We start from the raw sequence: 17,982 nt of genomic DNA on the forward strand, positions 1-17,982 counted from the left end.
ACCAAATACAATGGTATGTGAGTGAGGGTTTGAAAGAAAAGCGCAAGCTTATACATATCGGAGGGGGGTGTGGCATCAAGTAAACACCTGCGAGAGATCGTTAAAGAAAAAAAATACATAGGGAGAATTTTGGCAAGAACAAAACTTAGTTCGTGTTTTCCCGTGACCTTAAAATGCAAATAAATTAATAAAATACCATAATAAAAAGGATTGAAAGTGTCGTCATATTATTCGCCAAACAAAATGAAGCACATGGAGTTAAATCATGCGAAATTTCATGTCACTTTTGGTGAGTATAATCATTCGTTTGGTGCAAGGTGTTTGTTTACCTGCCAGCTTGCGCAATATCTTTGTTCTAATATGGTGCACTGCCCGCAGTGGCGTAGCCAGGAGGTAGCTACGGCACCGCAGCAATTACCGAAGTAGTTAACGAAGAGAATTGCGCTAGTTGTTTTTCTTTTACTTTTCTTTCGATTCTATTTTAATTGGGTACTATGGCGCGGGAAAGGCGAGCGCACAAAAAGACGGGAAACAGATACCAGGAGCCGCCACTTTGGCGTCTCCAGCTCACATGTTCGAACCCCCTTGGACTTGTGGCTTGGCGCATCACGTGCATTTTCGCTCGCGTTTGTGGCGCGAAAATAGAAGTACGAGGCCACGCACCGCTGCAAGAGAGCCAGTTCGCGAACCACGACGAAGACGCAGCCAGAAAACCAGCCACGATAATCTCGCAAATTTTCTCTGGTGCATTATCACTTCCTACTAAAAAAAAAAAGGACCAAGCAGAACGCATTTGTAGCGTGGTTTCCCGCCGCTCATGCTTTCTTCGATTTGATAAGCGGTGGGGGGAGCATGTTCTTCCAGGATATCGGGCCAACAAAAAAAAATATTTGACGCAAGTTTCTCGGCCTCCTGCAGCTCGAGGGGGAGAAGAAAATAGTAGAAGACGAGAACGAGAACGCGTCCACGTCGGAGCGAAAACGCCACACGCCGGCGTTCTGAAGTAGCACGCTTCCCCAGCACGCCCTAAACCGAGTCACTGCACAGCAAACGGCAGCAGTCGCAGATCAACTGCAGTCGCGCTCGCCACGACGCACTTCGCAAACGCCGCTTGTGCCTCGAGGATGGCGGCGTCGGGCCGTGCTACTGGCTCCGCTGGCGCTGGCCTCAACGCCGGTCTCTCCAGGGACGACGACGACCGGATGAGCGCTTGCAACGGCTACACCACGCTGCGGAGGGACGATTGTGAGCTGACGGCGAGCAGCAGCAGCAACAACAGCCGCAGCAGCGGCGGGGATGACGACTGCACCAGCAGCGGCGACAGCAGCAGTAGCAGCGGTTCTAGCAGCGACAGCGGAAACAGCGACGCGGCGCAGGCCGGCGCGTCCCAGTCGGAGGACGTCGACATCGAAGATGCGCCGACTGCCTCCAGCGTCGCAGCCGTCGCCGCCTTCATGGCGAGCGAGCCACAGTTGGGAATCTGGATCCAGGCGATGGTCGAACGACCGGCGGACTTTCCCAGTGACCGCCCGGACGAAGTTCACGACTGGAGCGGTTGGCCCAAGTTTGCTCCCAAGAAGAACGCGGACCAACAGCGTGCTGCGATCGTGCCGAGCCTGCCGGCCAAGGTTCCCCACGTTGCCCTCGTCAACCAGCACGAGTTCCTGCTGCCCAAGATGGAAGTGCTGATCCACACACAGGGCAGGCGAGTGTTTTTTCATCTTTTTTATTTTTTTATTTTTCCGGAGCCTGCTGCTCGATCGGGACAGTTGTTGGCGCGGGCTTGCCTGGATTGTACGCGCGCGCCATTTACGTTCGATAGCACTGACATACAAGAGAGCAGCGCTTGAATGGAAATCACGCTGTGCGCGTTCTTAATTTTTGGTGCCCGCGCGGACGCTATACTTTCCTTTGCTGAGATTGCGTAGTTGAAGCATCGTCGCGCTTCCCGAGATCTTTATTTTTGCGATTCCGACTGCACGGGCACTCGACGCATGTTCACGCCGTGGTGCGGCGCCGATCTCGTAACGGTTCTCTTTCAGAAACCGTTGCAATATCACACTCCAGGACAGCGCTTTGTCTTCCGGTGTTGACGTGAGCGTTCCGAGAACGCATTAGTGTACCTGCCGACAAGTTGCATGTATTCAAATGCCGCAGAGTGGTGCATATGCTGGGCTAAATGAAGGGAACAGTATACTCGTCTAGCCAGCTATTTATGATGCAGACGATAATCACTTTCGTTTTGCGAATTTATCTCTGCTTTGAGCCGTTTCAGCAGTCTTTATAGCTTTTTGAGTGCTCATTGTTCTGTACATGGACCACATATATCCACCGTGACCACCACGTGTTTTAGCTGCTCGTTTTGAAACGTGCGTGCCTAATTATCTCCAACGCGTGACCACTGTGTTTATCAAAAATGATCGTGCCGCGTCGTTCTATTTCGCATGCAGGCTCATGCAGCCAGCGCCTTCGTTCCGCTGTACCAACTTGGTGGACGACCTGCAGTACACGGCTTGGCTCACCTTCACTAATTCCGTTGGGGGCGAATGCGGTCAGTGTGCACGAGGCCCTACCGGTGTCGGCCTTATCACCGCCTCTGGAAAGAGGCGTCTTTCTTTACTTTTGTCTTTCTGTGTGCTGAAATGAATTAGAGCCCTAAAGTGTATCCTTGGACTGGTGCAGTTGGTCAGTACTCCCACCCGGACTCACCGCATCCCGGTTCTTCGTGGAACGGCCGGGTGCTGTCCTTTTCTCGGTTAAAGCTCTTCTCCTACGACGGCTTCACCGCAAAACTTCCTCCGGTAAGAGTTCGTTCGCCGGTTCCCCAGTTTAGACACGCCAGGTTGCCGTTCTTAAGTTGCACTAAACTTCGCATGTTGCAACGTGCGCACACTTTGCACTAATACCCAGGACAGGACTGTCGTCAATTGCAGTGTGCGCCCATCCAAATTTTGATCTAGCGATATTTGCGGAAGCCATCAACAAAACACGACCGCGTGGGTGGTTCAAATTGTTACCGTGCTGTCGTATCTCGTGTCTTGGTGCGTGCCTGCGATGGCTTCCCAGGCCGTTTTCTCGTCAGCCCAGCGAGCAACGTGGTCTCAAAGATATACTCGCAGCCACCTGCTTTCTTCCTTGTCATTGTGGCTTCTTGTCAAAACAAAAGTAGCATAAATGACCGTATACCGCGAGGAGACCGAAACACAAATTAGGTCATTTTGGCTGTCGTGACGCATGAATCAACGGTCGCCGAGATTAAGGTAACATTGTGACACCAGATGCCTTACGTTAAAGTTTGCCTTCATAGGATAGCTAGTGCAGGCGGTGCCATGCCACTTCTGTATTCAACTGATTCGCAAAGTGCTTTGCGCCATTCATGCTGCTGTGCACTACGATTGTTATCAATTCCCTTCAATGCAGTTTAGCCTTGTGATAATGGAGTTGAATACATTCCTTATGAACCGACAGTTCATTCAGGGGAAATGGGCTGCAGTCGCACTCTACAGCATGGTGCTTCACGCGGGCTCGATTTCGATTTTTGTAAACATGTACAGTATCGTATCAATAAAAAAATGATTAAGCATGCATTCTATTGACTAGCCGATGATTTAAGACATTCCCCTCTCCAAAGCTCAGCACCGGAAACTTTTCCATTATATGTGTTTCAGATCACTCTGAAGTGTAACAACAGTTACCGCATCCAAGTGAACGTTGGAATCGTGGACAATAGCGGACACATCTTGAGCAGGTCGGTCGTCCGCCGCTTTGTCGGTGCCCACTTCATTGCCGTCACCCAGTTCAGCAAAAAAGTTAGGTAGGTGTTGTACGTATTTTGCGTTCCGGCTATTTACTTACCTTTCCAAATCGGTACACTTAACATTTCACTGTCATCTTCTTTCTCTCTCTCTCTTTTCCTTCTACAGCTGAAGAAACCACGACCAGAGCTTCATCTTCATGTTTTTTTTTGTTTGTTTCTTTGCCCAGTCTCGCCCATCCAAGGAACAAGGGATTCAAGACTAAGGCATGCTAATTTAATATTATATACACTGCACTGTTTTCACGACTTTCATTGTTTCTGTTATAAAGGTAATAAAGACACATTTGCCGGTGCGAAGAGGTCATTTTTTTCTTTGCTTAATGACATTTTACAGTACAAACAATGCACTGGTGGTGTTTCTACGGAGGAATACGAAAACAGACTTGCCGCACACATGATGATGCCAGGCCAGCTGCCGCACTGAAAAGAAAAGATAAACTTGAAGCACCCTTCGCAGATAAATAAGAGCACCCTATTTCCCTTACATACTTCATAGAAAGCCCATTATGCATAAAATGTAACCTGAAGGTGCTGTTCCCACGAGAACTAAATTCGAATTCCCAACATGCACATCATGATGGCCATCCAACCGTCGTATACAGTGACCGCTTCCTCTGGAAATGCAAAGTGAGCATGCGATGGAATGGACCACAGTTTTATACATTTACTAGAGGGAATTGTGGCGCTAGTGTCTAAGGGATCTGCAAGCGCGGCAGTTCAGCCAGCATTGTGGGGAAGTGCATGAATTTGCCTAAACTTCGTCTTTGTGACTTTGCAAAGTGATCATTTTGAGAAGGCACTGCATCGTATATATGACTACATAGACATTAAAATTGTTGGACGGCAAGATGCAAACGCAGGACCTCTAACACATAAACCCAATGATAGCAGTACTCCATGGACGCATGGACGAGCGGAACCACTGCAGTTAGTAGCGATGATATGCGTTTGCGGAGTTTTATTACCTTCTGCATTAAAAAGTATAAATTGCTTTGAAATTTAGGAGAACTTAGGCCCAGGTAAAACGAAAGAAACGAAGCCATAAGAATGTCTGAAGCCGCAAGCACAAAGATCGGGCAAATGCATGTACTACCCATCATACCCATGGTGGAAGTGAAGGATCGCAGTATACCATAGTTCCCTCTATTGGCGGCGAGGAGTTACGGAGTCGCCATCTATCGGAAGCGCCTCTCTGGCGTAGTATGAGGGATCACGCGGCGAGCTCCTCATAGGTTTTGCTGTCAGCGCTCACTGAAAACGCTACGCGCGAGCTCTCACGGACATTTCTTTAAGTACTTTAGAAACGAAATAAGTTTTTTACTGTCTAAATTATAATCTTGGGCAAACTGAAAGCACACAATATTTTTCAGACGCTATCTTTTTACCGAATACGCACAGTGAACGCCACTGCGCGCGGTCACCGCGATGGAGCCTCCCGAACCGGCTTCTTGCGTGAAAGGTAGGTAAACGCTGAGAGCAAACTATGTGAAATATGTTCTTATAGTGTTTGTATAACTAAATGGAGCGTAATAGAACGAAACCTCAATGCAGCGATCGCGCAGATTCGCAGCGACCGACTGCACGTCTGCATGCTTGTCCACGCACTGTATCGCTTTCTCCGCGCGCGCGTTTTCGCACCGTACCATGAGCTTTAGGCCGCAGAATATGAGCATTTGACAGTATACAAGCAACCATTGTTGCGTGGGCGCTATCAGAGCTGTTCAAATATAATTTCATTGTAGAGACTTCGACGCCTACGGGGACTGTGATGTGCCGTCGCGATGATTCAATCTTTTTTTTTCTTCTAAATTCTTTGATATTTTTTGAATGCACTGGATTACTAAAAAGAAGCAGAGGAAAATCGCGCGCTGAGAAGACCGATAAACATACAGTGAGACGCAACTTGAGAAATAATATTCAAATGTCCAAGAATTAAGAAGACAAGAAAAGATTAAATCGTTGCCACGGCCCATCATAGTCGCCGTAGGCGTCGAAGTTTCTATAGGGAAATTATTTTTGAACAGTTCGGATAGCGTCCACGCAACAATGGTTGCTAGTGTGCTGTCAAGTGCTCATATGCTGCGGCCTAAAGCTTACGGCACGGTGCGAAAACGTGCTCACAGCGAAAGCGAAACATTGTGCACAGACATGCATGCAGACGCGCAGTCGGTCGCTGCAAACCCGTGTGATCGATGCATTGAGGCTTCATTCTGTTATGCGCCCCATTTGGTTATACAGACAGCCCACTATAAGAACACATTTCACATAGTTTACTCTCAGCGTTTGCCTACCTTTCATGCAAGAAGCCGGTTCGGGAGACTCCATCGCGACGACCGCGCGCAGTGGCACGTTCACCGTACGTATTCGGTAAAGAGATAGCGTGCGTAAACGATTCTGTGCTTTCAGTTTGCCCAAGATCGTTATATCGACAGTCAAAAACTTCTCTCGTCTTGAGGGTACCTACATAAATGTGGAGAAGGGCTGCCGCGTGGGGTTCTTATTGAGTGCGGTAAGCGAAACCTATGAGGAGCGTGCCGCGTGATCCCTCATACTACGCAAGGGAGCTAGGCGCTTCCAACAGGTGGCGACTCCGTAACTCTTCGCCCCCAATAGCGCCGCGGAAAGAGCTTAAATTTCAAGCCAAATGTCGTTTGCCCTGCTTCTTGCGGGCACCGCGCGCCTACATACATGGCAGTGCTGTGACGTCACTCAGTGACACGTGACTTCCTTTAAGGAGACATCAGTTGTTTAATACGTTGCTTCAATAGATGGATTAAAGTTTAGAGAAATATTAAAAGAAGCAAACGTAGTGTCTGCGTGTTTTTTGTTTTATTTTGTACCGCATAAAGAGAGCTGTGCTTCCTCTCATCTGCTTGTTCTCAAGTCGTGCAGTAACCCGCTCAGAGGACAAAGCCTTGTCATTTTCTGCCGTGTTCCAGTGCCGCCCTCTTTCATCCTCTCTCGTCTGCCTCGGTGCTCGTGACTGTGGCACTGACTTATACCGCATAGAATAAGCCTGGAAGTCGCTGCTCTGCCACTGTACCAGCATGTTTGTATGCGAGATTAAACCCGATATTACTTCCTTCTGGCGCCCTCTCCATCCTCACCATGTGCATCTGTCACGGCTTGTCGACCGGTTTGCCGTCGGCGCGAAGTCGTCGACGGGGTATACACGCCGGTTGGTCGTTCCGTACTCAAGCGAACACAGTGAAAGAGTCGGAGTCGGCAGATAGAGAAAAAAATATATTTCTAGACTGACAACGACACACAATTTAAACGAAACACACACAAAAAAAACACAAGAACACTAACATACATTCACTTAATCTAGATCAGTAATGAAGACGAAAGAAATACAATGAACAGTTAACAGTGGATATAAAAATTAACACTACGCAAAACACACTAAACGGTGGTCAACTAAACAGAGTTCGAAAGAAAGCAAATGATGGCACACGCATGGCCGCGCAGCAGCAGCAATTGTCCATCAATCGTACAGTAGACGGCAGAGCTTTCCTGAAGAACGCTAGTAAGCCGATCTCGTTGAAGTGGATGCGATAGGCACGACAAATGCATTGAGGGGCCGAAGTATATACAGCTTGGCTGTAAAGGAAGCTCGTTGAACCGAACAGCATACAAATGAGCAGCGGGGCAGACACGAAAGCATTTTTCACGCGCAAGAAATAACTGGGACAAGGTGCAAAAATATTGCTATCGAATCGCAAAACGTTGGAAACCTTAAAAGCTCGTGGTATAGAGAACACAGCTTTCTACACGTTAACCCTGTTGCTCCACATCTATACCACATCTGACACATAATTAAGGGAATCTGAATTTAGTTTGTCCTATCAGAACGGTGTGAAAGAAAACAGCGAAAGTTCTTTTTTAAAACATTAAAAGACACGGCGTAAATTAGGAGTATTGGAACCAATTTTTATGGTAGTTTAAAAAACAGATGCAATTATTTTACGTGCTTGTATGGAACGGGTCTCAATACGGCTTCTTTGGACAGGGCTGAAATATTCAGGAGCTTAGCCTTCGGTGATGCCAGCATCATAAATACATTTGCGGGTTATCTTAAGACCAACAAGAAAGCAGCAATGCTTCTCATCCTAGCCTTAAGAGCATTTTCTGGCGCATCAAATGACAGACTGCCGTATATAGCGCTATGATGAGAGCGAAGTACAGAAATTGGGCCGTCAGCTATCGCAGCTGCTTCTGCAAACCTCACTGTCACACTCCCTTTGCCCATGATGTGCAACGTGGCGCTGTAAGGCTTGTACATTGTTGATCCAATCGGTAGTCTGCAAAAGCGATGCGAATGACACTGCGATTGTAGGAAATTTTCGTCGGACAGTTCGGATTTTCTTTCGACACTGAAAGAAAAAAATTTCACCGACGATTAGGATATACTCCCCAACGCGAAATTTGAGCGCAGCTGTATAGGTGTTTTCATTTCGCGATATATTGACTGGCGCTGACACTGTCTCGTGCGGCACGTTGCAAGCGCACCGAAGTGTGGCGCGACTGCATCGCTAATCGGGAGATCGCGAGAGGCAGCGCGTAGGTAACGCGTGGACGCGATTCACAGCAGCCGCCGCAGACAGACCTCCCGCTCATGCAGCGCTTGGTTTCCATATATACGGTATCGGTAGACGCGCACGCCGCGTGCCATCGGCGAAGAGATAAGGGCGGTAAAAGGGGCGCTACCCTGGGGCCATTTCGTAGCGGTCGTCGCCGCAGAGCGCGTCTTGCACGCGGCACTACGCTTTTCTTCTCACGCTTTCGCCGTGCCCTCCTCCCCCACTTTCCGCCTCATGCTCTCTTCGCTATCGCAGTCTTTTATCCGCGCACCGGCTTCGGTCTTTCATTCCTCGCTGTGCTCGCTCGCTCGGGTATACTAGGACGCCGAGGCACGATGTCGACGCTCGCCGCAGGAACGGGCGCGAGCTTAGCCCTGAAGAATAAGCGCAAACCTTACTTTTTAGGCCCTCTTTTTTTAAATTTGTCATCCACTTTCAAGGAAAAGCAAGAAATTGGTGAACACACCTCCAGCACTATAGACGCGAGAGTATATACACTACACATGAAGCCACGGCCGTCTCGGCTCGCACCTTTGCATGCGCCACAGATATCTTCATGCAGAGCGGGTTGGGGCCTTGCACACCGACAGCCATGGGCAGACGAAAAGAGAAGCGCGGTCATCTGCCCCCATTCAGACAGACGCAAACGCGTGAGCGCTTCAGCATATTTACCTCGCGCTGGCCTCCCTGATCTTTTGCTCGCGCGGGAAGACGATGCATGAGACCTCTATGCCTCTCGTCGCACCCTCGCACGCTTCCCCTCGCATCCACGGCATACAGCGTGCAATAGGATCTTATGGCACTTTAACTTTGTACGGAACATGACGGTGAGAGGGTCTTGCTGCTCCGCTTCGGCGGCCACTGTCTATCTCGCGGTTAGAGGTGCGTTAACGGCAACACGTCATTCCATCTGGGCCCAAAGTGGCTGTTACGTTTCGTTATGTTGAGCTTTAACTGTACTTCTATCCTCTTCCCTGTCCGAGTGGACACCCTCAAAATCCTTCACATAATGGCAGGCTGGTGCAAAAATTACGCCTGCGCTTGAAAGGCTGGGTGCCATCTGAGCCATAGAGTTTACTAGAAGTACTGCAGGGAACTTTGGCGCTGGGATCGTTCAGCCACCACGGGAATAATGGGTAGTACGTGGATTGGTCTGACCGTCGTGCTTGTGTATTCGGACGTTCTTGTAGCGTCGTTTATTACGATTTACCTGGGCCTAAATTATCCTATATTTCAAAGCAATTTGTACTTTTCTTTAACGCAGAGGGTATAATGAGACGCCGCAAGTACGCATAATCGCAACCTGAGCCGTGCTCCCGCACGGGTTGCAGAGAATAGCGCTAGCCTTTTCTCCTTCCCCTCAAGAACCACTTCTCAGCCTATTGCAGTGGTTCCGCTTGTCCGTGCGTCCGTGGCGTAATCATATCAACGTTGGGCTTCTGTGCTACAGGTCCTGTGCTTGAATCCTGCCGTCAAACAATTTTTGTGTTTATTTATAATGCAGTGCCTTCGTGAAACGATCACTTTGCAAAGTCACAAAGACGAAGTTTAAGCAAATGCGTCATCCATCATGCCCATGCTGGCTGGACTGCCCTGCTTGCCGGTCCCTTAGACAGGGCCACAGTTCTCTCTAGTAATTGTCTACGGTTCAAGCCATCACATCTTCACTAAAGTATTCCAGAGGGCGCTATCGCTCTGTACCTGTTGAATGGCCTCAATAACGTGCATGTTGGGAATTCTAACTTTGTTCTAGTGGGAACTGCATCTCCAGGTTGCATTCTGTGCGCAATGCATTTTCTGTGAGGTATGCAGGAGAACAAAGGGTGTTCATATTTATGTGCTGGGAGCGCTTCCATTTTTCTTTCGTTCTCTTAAGGGCGGGAACTGGCCTGCGGCATGACCATGTATGCAGCAGGTCTATTTTTCTATTCCTCAGTAGCCACCACAATTACATTGGTTGTCTTTGTTGTACTGTAGAATGTCATTGAACAAGTAAAAAGGGGAAAAGACCTTTATGTACCGACAAATATGTCCTTAATAATGTTATCACAGAAACAATGGAAGTCGTGAAAATGGTGCGAAGTATTGACATTATATTATCGTGGCTTAGTCTTCAACCCCTTGTTGCTTGGACGCGAGAGACTAGAAGAAAAAAAAATGAAAATAAAGCTCTGATTGTGGTTTCATCAGCTGTAGAAGGAAAAGAGAATGAAAGAAGAGGAGAGTGAAATGTTAAGTGCACCGGTTTGGAAAGGGGAGATAACAGCCCGCGTGGAAAGCGCAATACCCACCTAGATTTTTTGCTGTACTGGGTGACGGCGACAAAGTAGGCACCGACAAACTGTCGGACGACCGACGCACTCAGGATGTGTCCGCTGTCTTCCACGATTCCAACGTTCACTTGGATACGGTAGCTATTGTTACACGTTAGAGTGATCTGCAAGACATACAAAAGAGGGCAGTTTCTGTATTGAGCGTTTAGTTTGGAGTGGGGCAGGTGTTAAATAACGGGTTAGTCAGTAGAACGCACGCCTTCTTTTTTATTCGTAAGATATTGTGCATATGTGCAAAAATCAAAATCCAGCCCGCGTGACGCACCAACTCCGTAGTGTGCGACTGGGAGCCCACTTACCCTGAATGAACTGTCCACTGATAATGAAGGTATTCAACTCCATTATCACAAGGCTAAACTGCATTGATGGAAGTTATAACAATTGCAGTGTACAGCAGCATGACTGGCACAAAGCACTTCGTTATTTAGTTCAATACAAAACCGGCCTGGCACCTCCTGCACTAGCTATCCTATAGAGGCAAATCTTAAAATAAGGTGTTGGGTGTCACGATGTTGGCTGAGAGTGGTTGAAGTTTGGTCACCCATACACAGTTCAACCTAATTGACACTTCTCGGCGGCCGTTGATCGACGAGTTATAACAGCAGGGTGTCTACCAAGTTGGCATTTCCAAATTCCCCGAGTTTTCCAGGTTTTCCCTGAGTGCCTTTGCAAAATTCCCTGAGTGACGCAAACTATGTTTTATGTCAAGACGGGCTGAAACCACGTCGCCCGACGCTGTCACCCTCTAGTAAGTATATGAAAAAAAATTTAAAAAAAAACCGACTTAATCCAGTTTGAATACTAAGGAGTAGTGTTTATGTTATTCAAGAAGAGAATAGAAAGGAAGGGTTAGTCACACGCACAGCAAATAAAATGTCTTCAAAAACATTGCAAATCGAGTTCGACATCCTCAAATACGAATAAAAAAGATGCATACAGAAGCAAATATTTTCGGAGAGAGCCTTGTCCAGCTCCGACCTCGAGGATCAGCAACGGCTGATTGCGAGGGCTCAGGATGCGGCCCGAGCTCAACGCATTCTGGAATGAGGACGCCTCTCCAAAGCTGCATTCACCCAATAAAAATGTTTATTCTCTCTCTCTCTCGCTCTCTCGAATATCAGCTATTTCTATCAACTGATAACAAGCTGAGTGGTATAATGCCCGAACTTTGTCACAATTAAGATTCTCAAGAGCTCGTAAGTCAACCTCGGCTGTCCTGACATACTCTCAGCCCGCACACGACACCTCAGTGTTTTAAAGAGTTTACTTTGGTATAGTTGGACACCTGCATCCCAGCATCAGCCAACACATTCTTTTTTGAGCTCAAGCTCCTTCAAAACTGCGGCAGCACGCTTCCTTTCCCGTTCATTCCTCAATACATAGGTTCTTTCTGTCCTTGTCCTCCTTCCGCCACTCGTTCGCCCCACGGACCATCTGAAGCATCTTCTTGGTCAGTTGCAAAGTCCACGTCCGATTTTTCGTACTCCCTAGAGGCCGCGAAAACGTCCGAAAAATCGGCCGGTTGGAAAAAATAAATGAATGTCATTTACTGACCTTCGCCACAAGTACATTCGAAAACCCTCTGAAGGAATGTCGGTACACATATTAGGCATACCGGTGCTCATACTGAGACAGGAGACCCCGGATGCACGCGCGTATACTTAAGGTATACATATTGTGACCCGTGACAATTGCCCCTTCCGACGCTTGTAATGCTTCACCGCAGTACGTTTGCGTATGCTTCACCATTTAACATTTGTGTACTGAGGCGAAGCTAACTTGCAAAAACCGGTGTTATCCAACGCATCACGCTTTCCAAGCTTCGAAGCCAATTGCGAGGACCACAAAGGCGCAGTCGGTGCCATTGCTGACAGCAGCGAATTCTTTCAATGAAAAACAAGGCACCCAACGGCAAGAAGCTTAAGAGCTAACGTCGAAGCAGCTAGGTTTAGCGTTGCCGCAGTGGTGGCTACGGCTGCCAGAAGAACTGCGTGCGAGAGCGCCGGTTAGAGGAGGCGAGGTGATCAAAAACGGCAGCGGTGGTGGCTTCGATGAATGCCGTTTCGGACCTGCGGTCACGGCAAAAAGTCCGGAAAATCGGACGGGGAAGGGTTCTTGCGTCCAAAATTGCAGAGGTTCCGATACTATATGGGGTACGTGGTGGTGCCGCGAAGCCATCCAAATTATCGGGCATCCGGAAAGTCGGTCGTTGACTGTACACTGGAAACTCCTCCAGCCGACGACAGGGCGTCAACGACGATTCATTACGATTCCTGTCTATTACTCGAGCCAGCATTACCGCGACTCTCGACCCTTTCAACAAAATTACCGCTAATTTTCCCTGATAGAGGCACAAATTCCCTGAGTTATCCCTGAGTTTTCCCAGACTACTGAAAATCCCTGAGAATTGCTGGTTTTCCCGGTGGGTAGACACCCTGAACAGCGAAAATGACCAAAATAAGTGTTTCAGTCTCCTTGGGGTACATGGTCATCTGTGCTACTTTTGTTTTAACGAGAAACCACAATGACCAGAAATAAAATAGGTGCAAGGGTGGGTATCGGGGTTGGACTGCGCGTCGCCAGCTGGGCTCGGAAGAATGCGACTTGTGAAAGCCATCACAGGCACGCACCAAGACACGAGACAGGACATGTTCAGCACGGTAAGAACTTCTGTCACCCGCGCTGTCATAAATTCCTGATATGCTTCCCCTAATGACGCTGAGCCAGCTTTGAACGAACGCACACTGAGCACTTGACAGTACTGTCCCGCGTCTTAGTGCAACGTACGCGCTTGTTCAAAGCTGTGAAGTACAAAGGCAAGCTCCATCTAAATAAGTCGCGAAGCTGCAAAAGGTCGCGAAGCATGCCAAAACTTATCGGCAGAGATATCAGTTAGTGGTGCACGATTGATGCGTGACTAGGCGAGGGGGATGGGATGGGGGCGACAAACACTGAAACTAGAAAACCTATGTGAAAAAAAATGTTCGAAAAAAGTTTGAACAGATTACTGTCATACGAGTCATTTTCTATTTCGCAATTCAGTTTTTCGGTCTCGATGACGCCTACCAATCAGTGATTCTGGCGCAAGCATTGGGAAGACTGTGCAAAGCAACTATTACGTCGTTCGGAATGACGTGCTCGTGTACTTGAATGCGGCGGCTTTGTCCGAGCTTTTTTTTTTATAATTTCCTTGTGCGTTTGTTTAAAGCGTGGCGTGCACTTCACATAAAATTTCGCGTGACCTAGCGCGCGGCATTCATTGGCGTAGGGTGTGAGTGCAAGTTTTTTTGTTATCGTGTAAGTTCACGCTGCGTCTCGTCGTGACGATAAATGCGGAACGCTCGGCGAAGAAACGTAGCGCTATGTTCGTTCGCCCAACACAGGCTCCGATTGTCTGACGGGCAGCCAAATTAGTAAGTAGAATGTTTTCTAAATGATAATACGGGGCAATCTTGTCTGATAATTGTTGTATATGAATACATGGTGTCGCGCGGAATTGCGAAAGATTCTGGGAAAAGGTTTCGCATATGTTGCCATACATTACGACTGTCTGCTCGCCATAGTATCTTCCTAAGGAACCTACTGGAGCAACTGCTGTCAATAACAGGATAATTATCTTCACATTAACACATACGCCACTCGTATAGTTTAAGGACACGCTGGCGCTTCAGCCGAGGCGAGTCGCAAGCTCGCCGCAGCCTCAAAAGAAAAATACGCGTAGCTACTGGCGTAGCGGTCGAAATGCCGGACGGTAAAGAAATTCAAGCATCCGCGCCAAGCAGCATAAGATCTTGACGTGACTGCCATTTCCAGTTGTGACGTCGCTTTTTATTTTTTTTTTTTTTTGCTTGCTGTTAGTTGTGTCCTGCCCCCCCCCCCCCCCACCCCACCCCGATATGTAGATGGCGACGGCTGGAACGAGCCGCCATTTTCTTCACATGTGGGCTTCTATGGAAGCTTCGCTACCAGTTTACATATACCTTGATAAAGGCGCAGCTTTTTCGCACAGCGGGATGGATCGGATTTCATGCGGACCCGCCCAGCCGCTCAATTCGTACCGATCGTATGTGGTATCAGCAGGCACCGTCGTTTCGTACTATCGTCTGCTCGCGTCAGCTCTCGCTCGTGCTTATTTTAATTGTAATTGTTTGCGATAGTTTTTTTTTCTTTTTACAATGATGAGTCTAAACCGAGACGTCCCGACGGAAAGGTTTTCGGAGACAGTGCGCCATATTCGATTCTGTGCGAGAAGACGGACCCTGATTACAAGGGCGCGGAGGCAACACCCAGTAGCTCATTCTCCTGGTCTTATGAACGCGGCGGCGCCGCAACAGAAGGGACCACATCATCACGATTATGATTGGTGGCAACGACATCGTCATCATCATCATAAGGCATAACTCAGGTGAAGAACGTAAAAACAGCGCCGATCTGTCAGCAGACGAAGAAAAGCACGCAACATCGCGCACCTACACGCAGAGTAAAAGAGAGGAGGCGAGAGTTCATGATGTCACGTGAGTGCCGCAGCGGCTCGTCGCCAGTTGATGTGGCCGATTCACTGAATAAGGTGATACCCGTCTCAAGGGCGCGTGATGACGTACAGGGAATATCACGTGACCTAAGGAAGGCCAGAAGGGAACCAAATCATGTCCAGCCGTGTATAAAACATTATTAATGATTACCAAAGTAAATTAAGGTGTACTAAGGAGGATTAGGCTGCATTAAGGAAGATTAAGGTGGATGAAGGAGGATTCATGGGAATTACAGTATATAGGCTTTAGCCTTCGCGTCTCTTAGGCGGTAGCTAAGGACACTGGGGAATTTTACACTGGTAGCCTGCGAAGTATGTAGTGCAACTTACGAACGACAACTTAAATCACAAGCGCGGGTAAAATGGGGTAGCGGCGAAATAACTCTCACCGGGGGTGGTTTCGAAGTGAAGCCGTCGCTGGAGAAGAGCTTCAGCCGAGAAAACGACAGCACACGGCCGTTCCACGAGGAACCGGGATGCGGTGAATCCGGGTGAGAATACTGACCAACTGCACAAGTCCAAGGACGTGCCTCGTACTTCACCACAAACAAACGCAGAAACGCAAAGAAAGACGCCTCTCTCTGGAGGCGGTGAAAAGGCCGAGGACGGTAGCGTCTCGCTCGCACTGACCGCATTCGCTCCCAGTGGAATCCGTGAAGGTGAGCCAGGCCGTGTACTGCAAGTCGTCCACCAAGTTTGTAATCCGAAACGAAGGCGCTGGCTGCATGAACCTGCATGCGAGGGAGATGGTCGAGGCACGGTCATTTTTGACCAACACCGTTATCACGCGATGGGTAGGCAAGCACGTGTCGAAACGAGCAGCTAAAACACCATGATTGCACGATGCCATGCTTAGAAAGTCATGAACCGACAGCAATATACGTGGCTCGTACATAGGTGCTTGTTCCTCGTATCTCAATGACGCGCTGCCTGTAGCCACGAACATGGGCGACTCAATCACCTTGCTTCAACACTGCTCAATCGGTTTCAACTGCATGGATACTTTAGCAAAATGACACGATGATTATCATCCGCGTGATAAATGCCTAGCGTCCCGTGATTACTGTCCACTGCTTTTTTTTTTTCGGACCAGCATGTAAACCACGGTGTGATAAGTGAAGGTTCTCGGCAGGATCGCTCATGCGTGGTCGGAACGCTCATGCCAACAACTGAAGGCAGGACGCTGCCCTGTGGAGTGCGATGTTGCAAAGCTTCTTAAAGAGAACCGTTTAGAGTTCGTGCCCTTGCATGACGAGGTGAATCCATATCGTATTTCCGCATAACTGGTATCGCAATAATGAATATTTTAAATGCGCCACGACGCTACAACTACGGCAAACTCCGTAGAAGAAAGCTGCGTCCGCCCGAGCACTACAAGAACGCACACAGCGTGCGTTCCTCTCATCCGCTGCTCTGTGGTAGTACGAGTCAGTACGCGCATACGACCCAGAACAGGCCGCGCCAACACCCATGCCGATCGAGCAGCCGACGGGGAGCTCCGAATAAAAAAAAAAGAGGACACTCGCCTGCCCTGTGTGTGTATCAGCATTTCCATCCTAGGCAGCAGGAACTCGTGCTGGTTGACGAGCGCGACATGGGGAACCTTGGCCGGCAGACTCGGAGCGATCGTGGGCTGATTATCCGCGTCCTTCTTGGCAGGAAACTTTGGCCAACCGCTCCAGTCGTGAACTTCGTCCGGGTGGTCGCTGGGAAGGTCCGCCGGGCGGACGACGTTCGGCTGAATCCAGATGCCCATCTGTGGCTCGCCCGCAGCGAAGGCGGCCCCGGCTGCTACGATGGAGACGGTCGGCGCCTCTTCGATGTCGATGTCCTCCGACTGGGACGCACCGGCCTGTGCGACGTCGCTGCTTCCGCTGTCGCTGCTGGAACCGCTGCTGCTGCTGTCGTCGCTGCTGGTGCCGTCGTCATCCCCGCTGCTGCTGTCGTCGCTGCTGCTGCTCGCCGACGGCTCGCAGTCGCCGCCCCTCAGCGTGGCGTAGCCGTTGCAAGCGCTCATCCGGCCGTCGTCGTCCCTGGGGAGACCGGCGTTGAGGCCAGCGGCAGCGGAGCCAGCAGCACGGCCCGACGACGCCATCCTCGAGGCACAAGCGGCGTTTGCGAAGTGCGTCGCAGCGAACGCGATTGCAGCTGGTCTGCGACTGTTCAGTAGCTGCCGTGCGCTGTGCAGTGACTCGTTGTATAGCGTGCTCGGAAAGTGTACCACTCCAGAAGGCCGACGCATGACGCTTTTGATGATGATGATAATGATGATGATCACCCTTAAGTATTTAGCACATTCCCGCTCACGGGGATCAGTTTTCTCTGCCGTACGAGCGTGCCCTGGTTCTTGCCTACAATTTTCTCCTCTCCCTCGAACCGCAGGAAGCCTAAAAACTTGTGTCGGAGCTTTCTTTTGTCGTCGCGATATTCTGGAGGAACATGCTCCCCTCCCCCCTCCCTTAATCAAATTAGAGAATCACTGGCACGAATCGAGGCTACAATAGCAATGGGCTTGGTCAACTTTTTTTTTTTGGGGGGGGGGGGGGGGGGGCGAGGGTAAGTGATAATGCACCAGAGGGTATATTGCGATGTTTGAATGACTGGTTTTCTGGATATATCTGTCTTCGTCTTCGCTCGCAAACTGCCTCTTTTGGGGCGGCGCGTGGCCTCGCGCTTTTCTTTTCGCGGGCACAAATGCACGCGATGCGACGAGCCACG

At 49.3% G+C, this 17,982-nt stretch overlaps 2 protein-coding genes across 3 annotated transcripts; one reads left to right on the plus strand and one right to left on the minus strand.

The window, feature by feature from the left end:
- The first annotated feature begins 585 nt into the window (after window positions 1–585).
- On the plus strand, window positions 586–4,114 carry LOC139057520 (uncharacterized). 2 transcript variants are annotated; one of them, XM_070535895.1, is made up of 5 exons: window positions 586–1,705; window positions 2,451–2,551; window positions 2,683–2,801; window positions 3,669–3,814; window positions 3,985–4,114. In XM_070535895.1, the coding sequence occupies exons 1-5, from the start codon at window positions 1,125–1,127 to the stop codon at window positions 4,028–4,030; spliced, it is 993 nt and encodes a 330-aa protein (XP_070391996.1). In that variant the 5' UTR covers window positions 586–1,124; the 3' UTR covers window positions 4,031–4,114. The 2 variants fall into 2 exon arrangements, with proteins under 2 accessions (XP_070391996.1, XP_070391997.1); XM_070535896.1 differs by having other exon boundaries at window positions 591–1,705; window positions 3,924–4,114.
- A 2,925-nt stretch (window positions 4,115–7,039) lies between these two features.
- LOC139057519 (optomotor-blind protein-like) lies at window positions 7,040–17,718 on the minus strand. Its single transcript, XM_070535894.1, has 5 exons — window positions 16,791–17,718; window positions 15,895–15,995; window positions 15,654–15,772; window positions 10,692–10,837; window positions 7,040–8,193 (listed from the first exon to the last, which is right to left on the minus strand). The coding sequence occupies exons 1-5, from the start codon at window positions 17,504–17,506 to the stop codon at window positions 7,890–7,892; spliced, it is 1,386 nt and encodes a 461-aa protein (XP_070391995.1). The 5' UTR covers window positions 17,507–17,718; the 3' UTR covers window positions 7,040–7,889.
- Between the last annotated feature and the right edge of the window lie 264 nt (window positions 17,719–17,982).

Source organism: Dermacentor albipictus, chromosome 3 (genome assembly GCF_038994185.2).
Source record: "Dermacentor albipictus isolate Rhodes 1998 colony chromosome 3, USDA_Dalb.pri_finalv2, whole genome shotgun sequence".
NCBI classification, from domain to species: Eukaryota; Metazoa; Arthropoda; class Arachnida; order Ixodida; family Ixodidae; genus Dermacentor; species Dermacentor albipictus.

Excerpts from the sequence above, each read along its gene's own strand:
- LOC139057520 (XM_070535895.1), top strand. The coding sequence starts at position 1,125 with ATGGCGGCGTCGGGCCGTGCTACTGGCTCCGCTGGCGCTGGCCTCAAC. Across the intron at positions 2,802-3,668 it reads TCACCGCAAAACTTCCTCCG|ATCACTCTGAAGTGTAACAA; the intron begins GTAAGAGTTCGT and ends TATGTGTTTCAG. Across the intron at positions 3,815-3,984 it reads CAGTTCAGCAAAAAAGTTAG|TCTCGCCCATCCAAGGAACA; the intron begins GTAGGTGTTGTA and ends TTCTTTGCCCAG.
- LOC139057519 (XM_070535894.1), bottom strand. The coding sequence starts at position 17,506 with ATGCGTCGGCCTTCTGGAGTGGTACACTTTCCGAGCACGCTATACAAC. Across the intron at positions 15,773-15,894 it reads TTCCACTGGGAGCGAATGCG|TTGGTCAGTATTCTCACCCG; the intron begins GTCAGTGCGAGC and ends GGACTTGTGCAG. Across the intron at positions 8,194-10,691 it reads CAGTACAGCAAAAAATCTAG|TGTCGAAAGAAAATCCGAAC; the intron begins GTGGGTATTGCG and ends TTTTTCTTTCAG.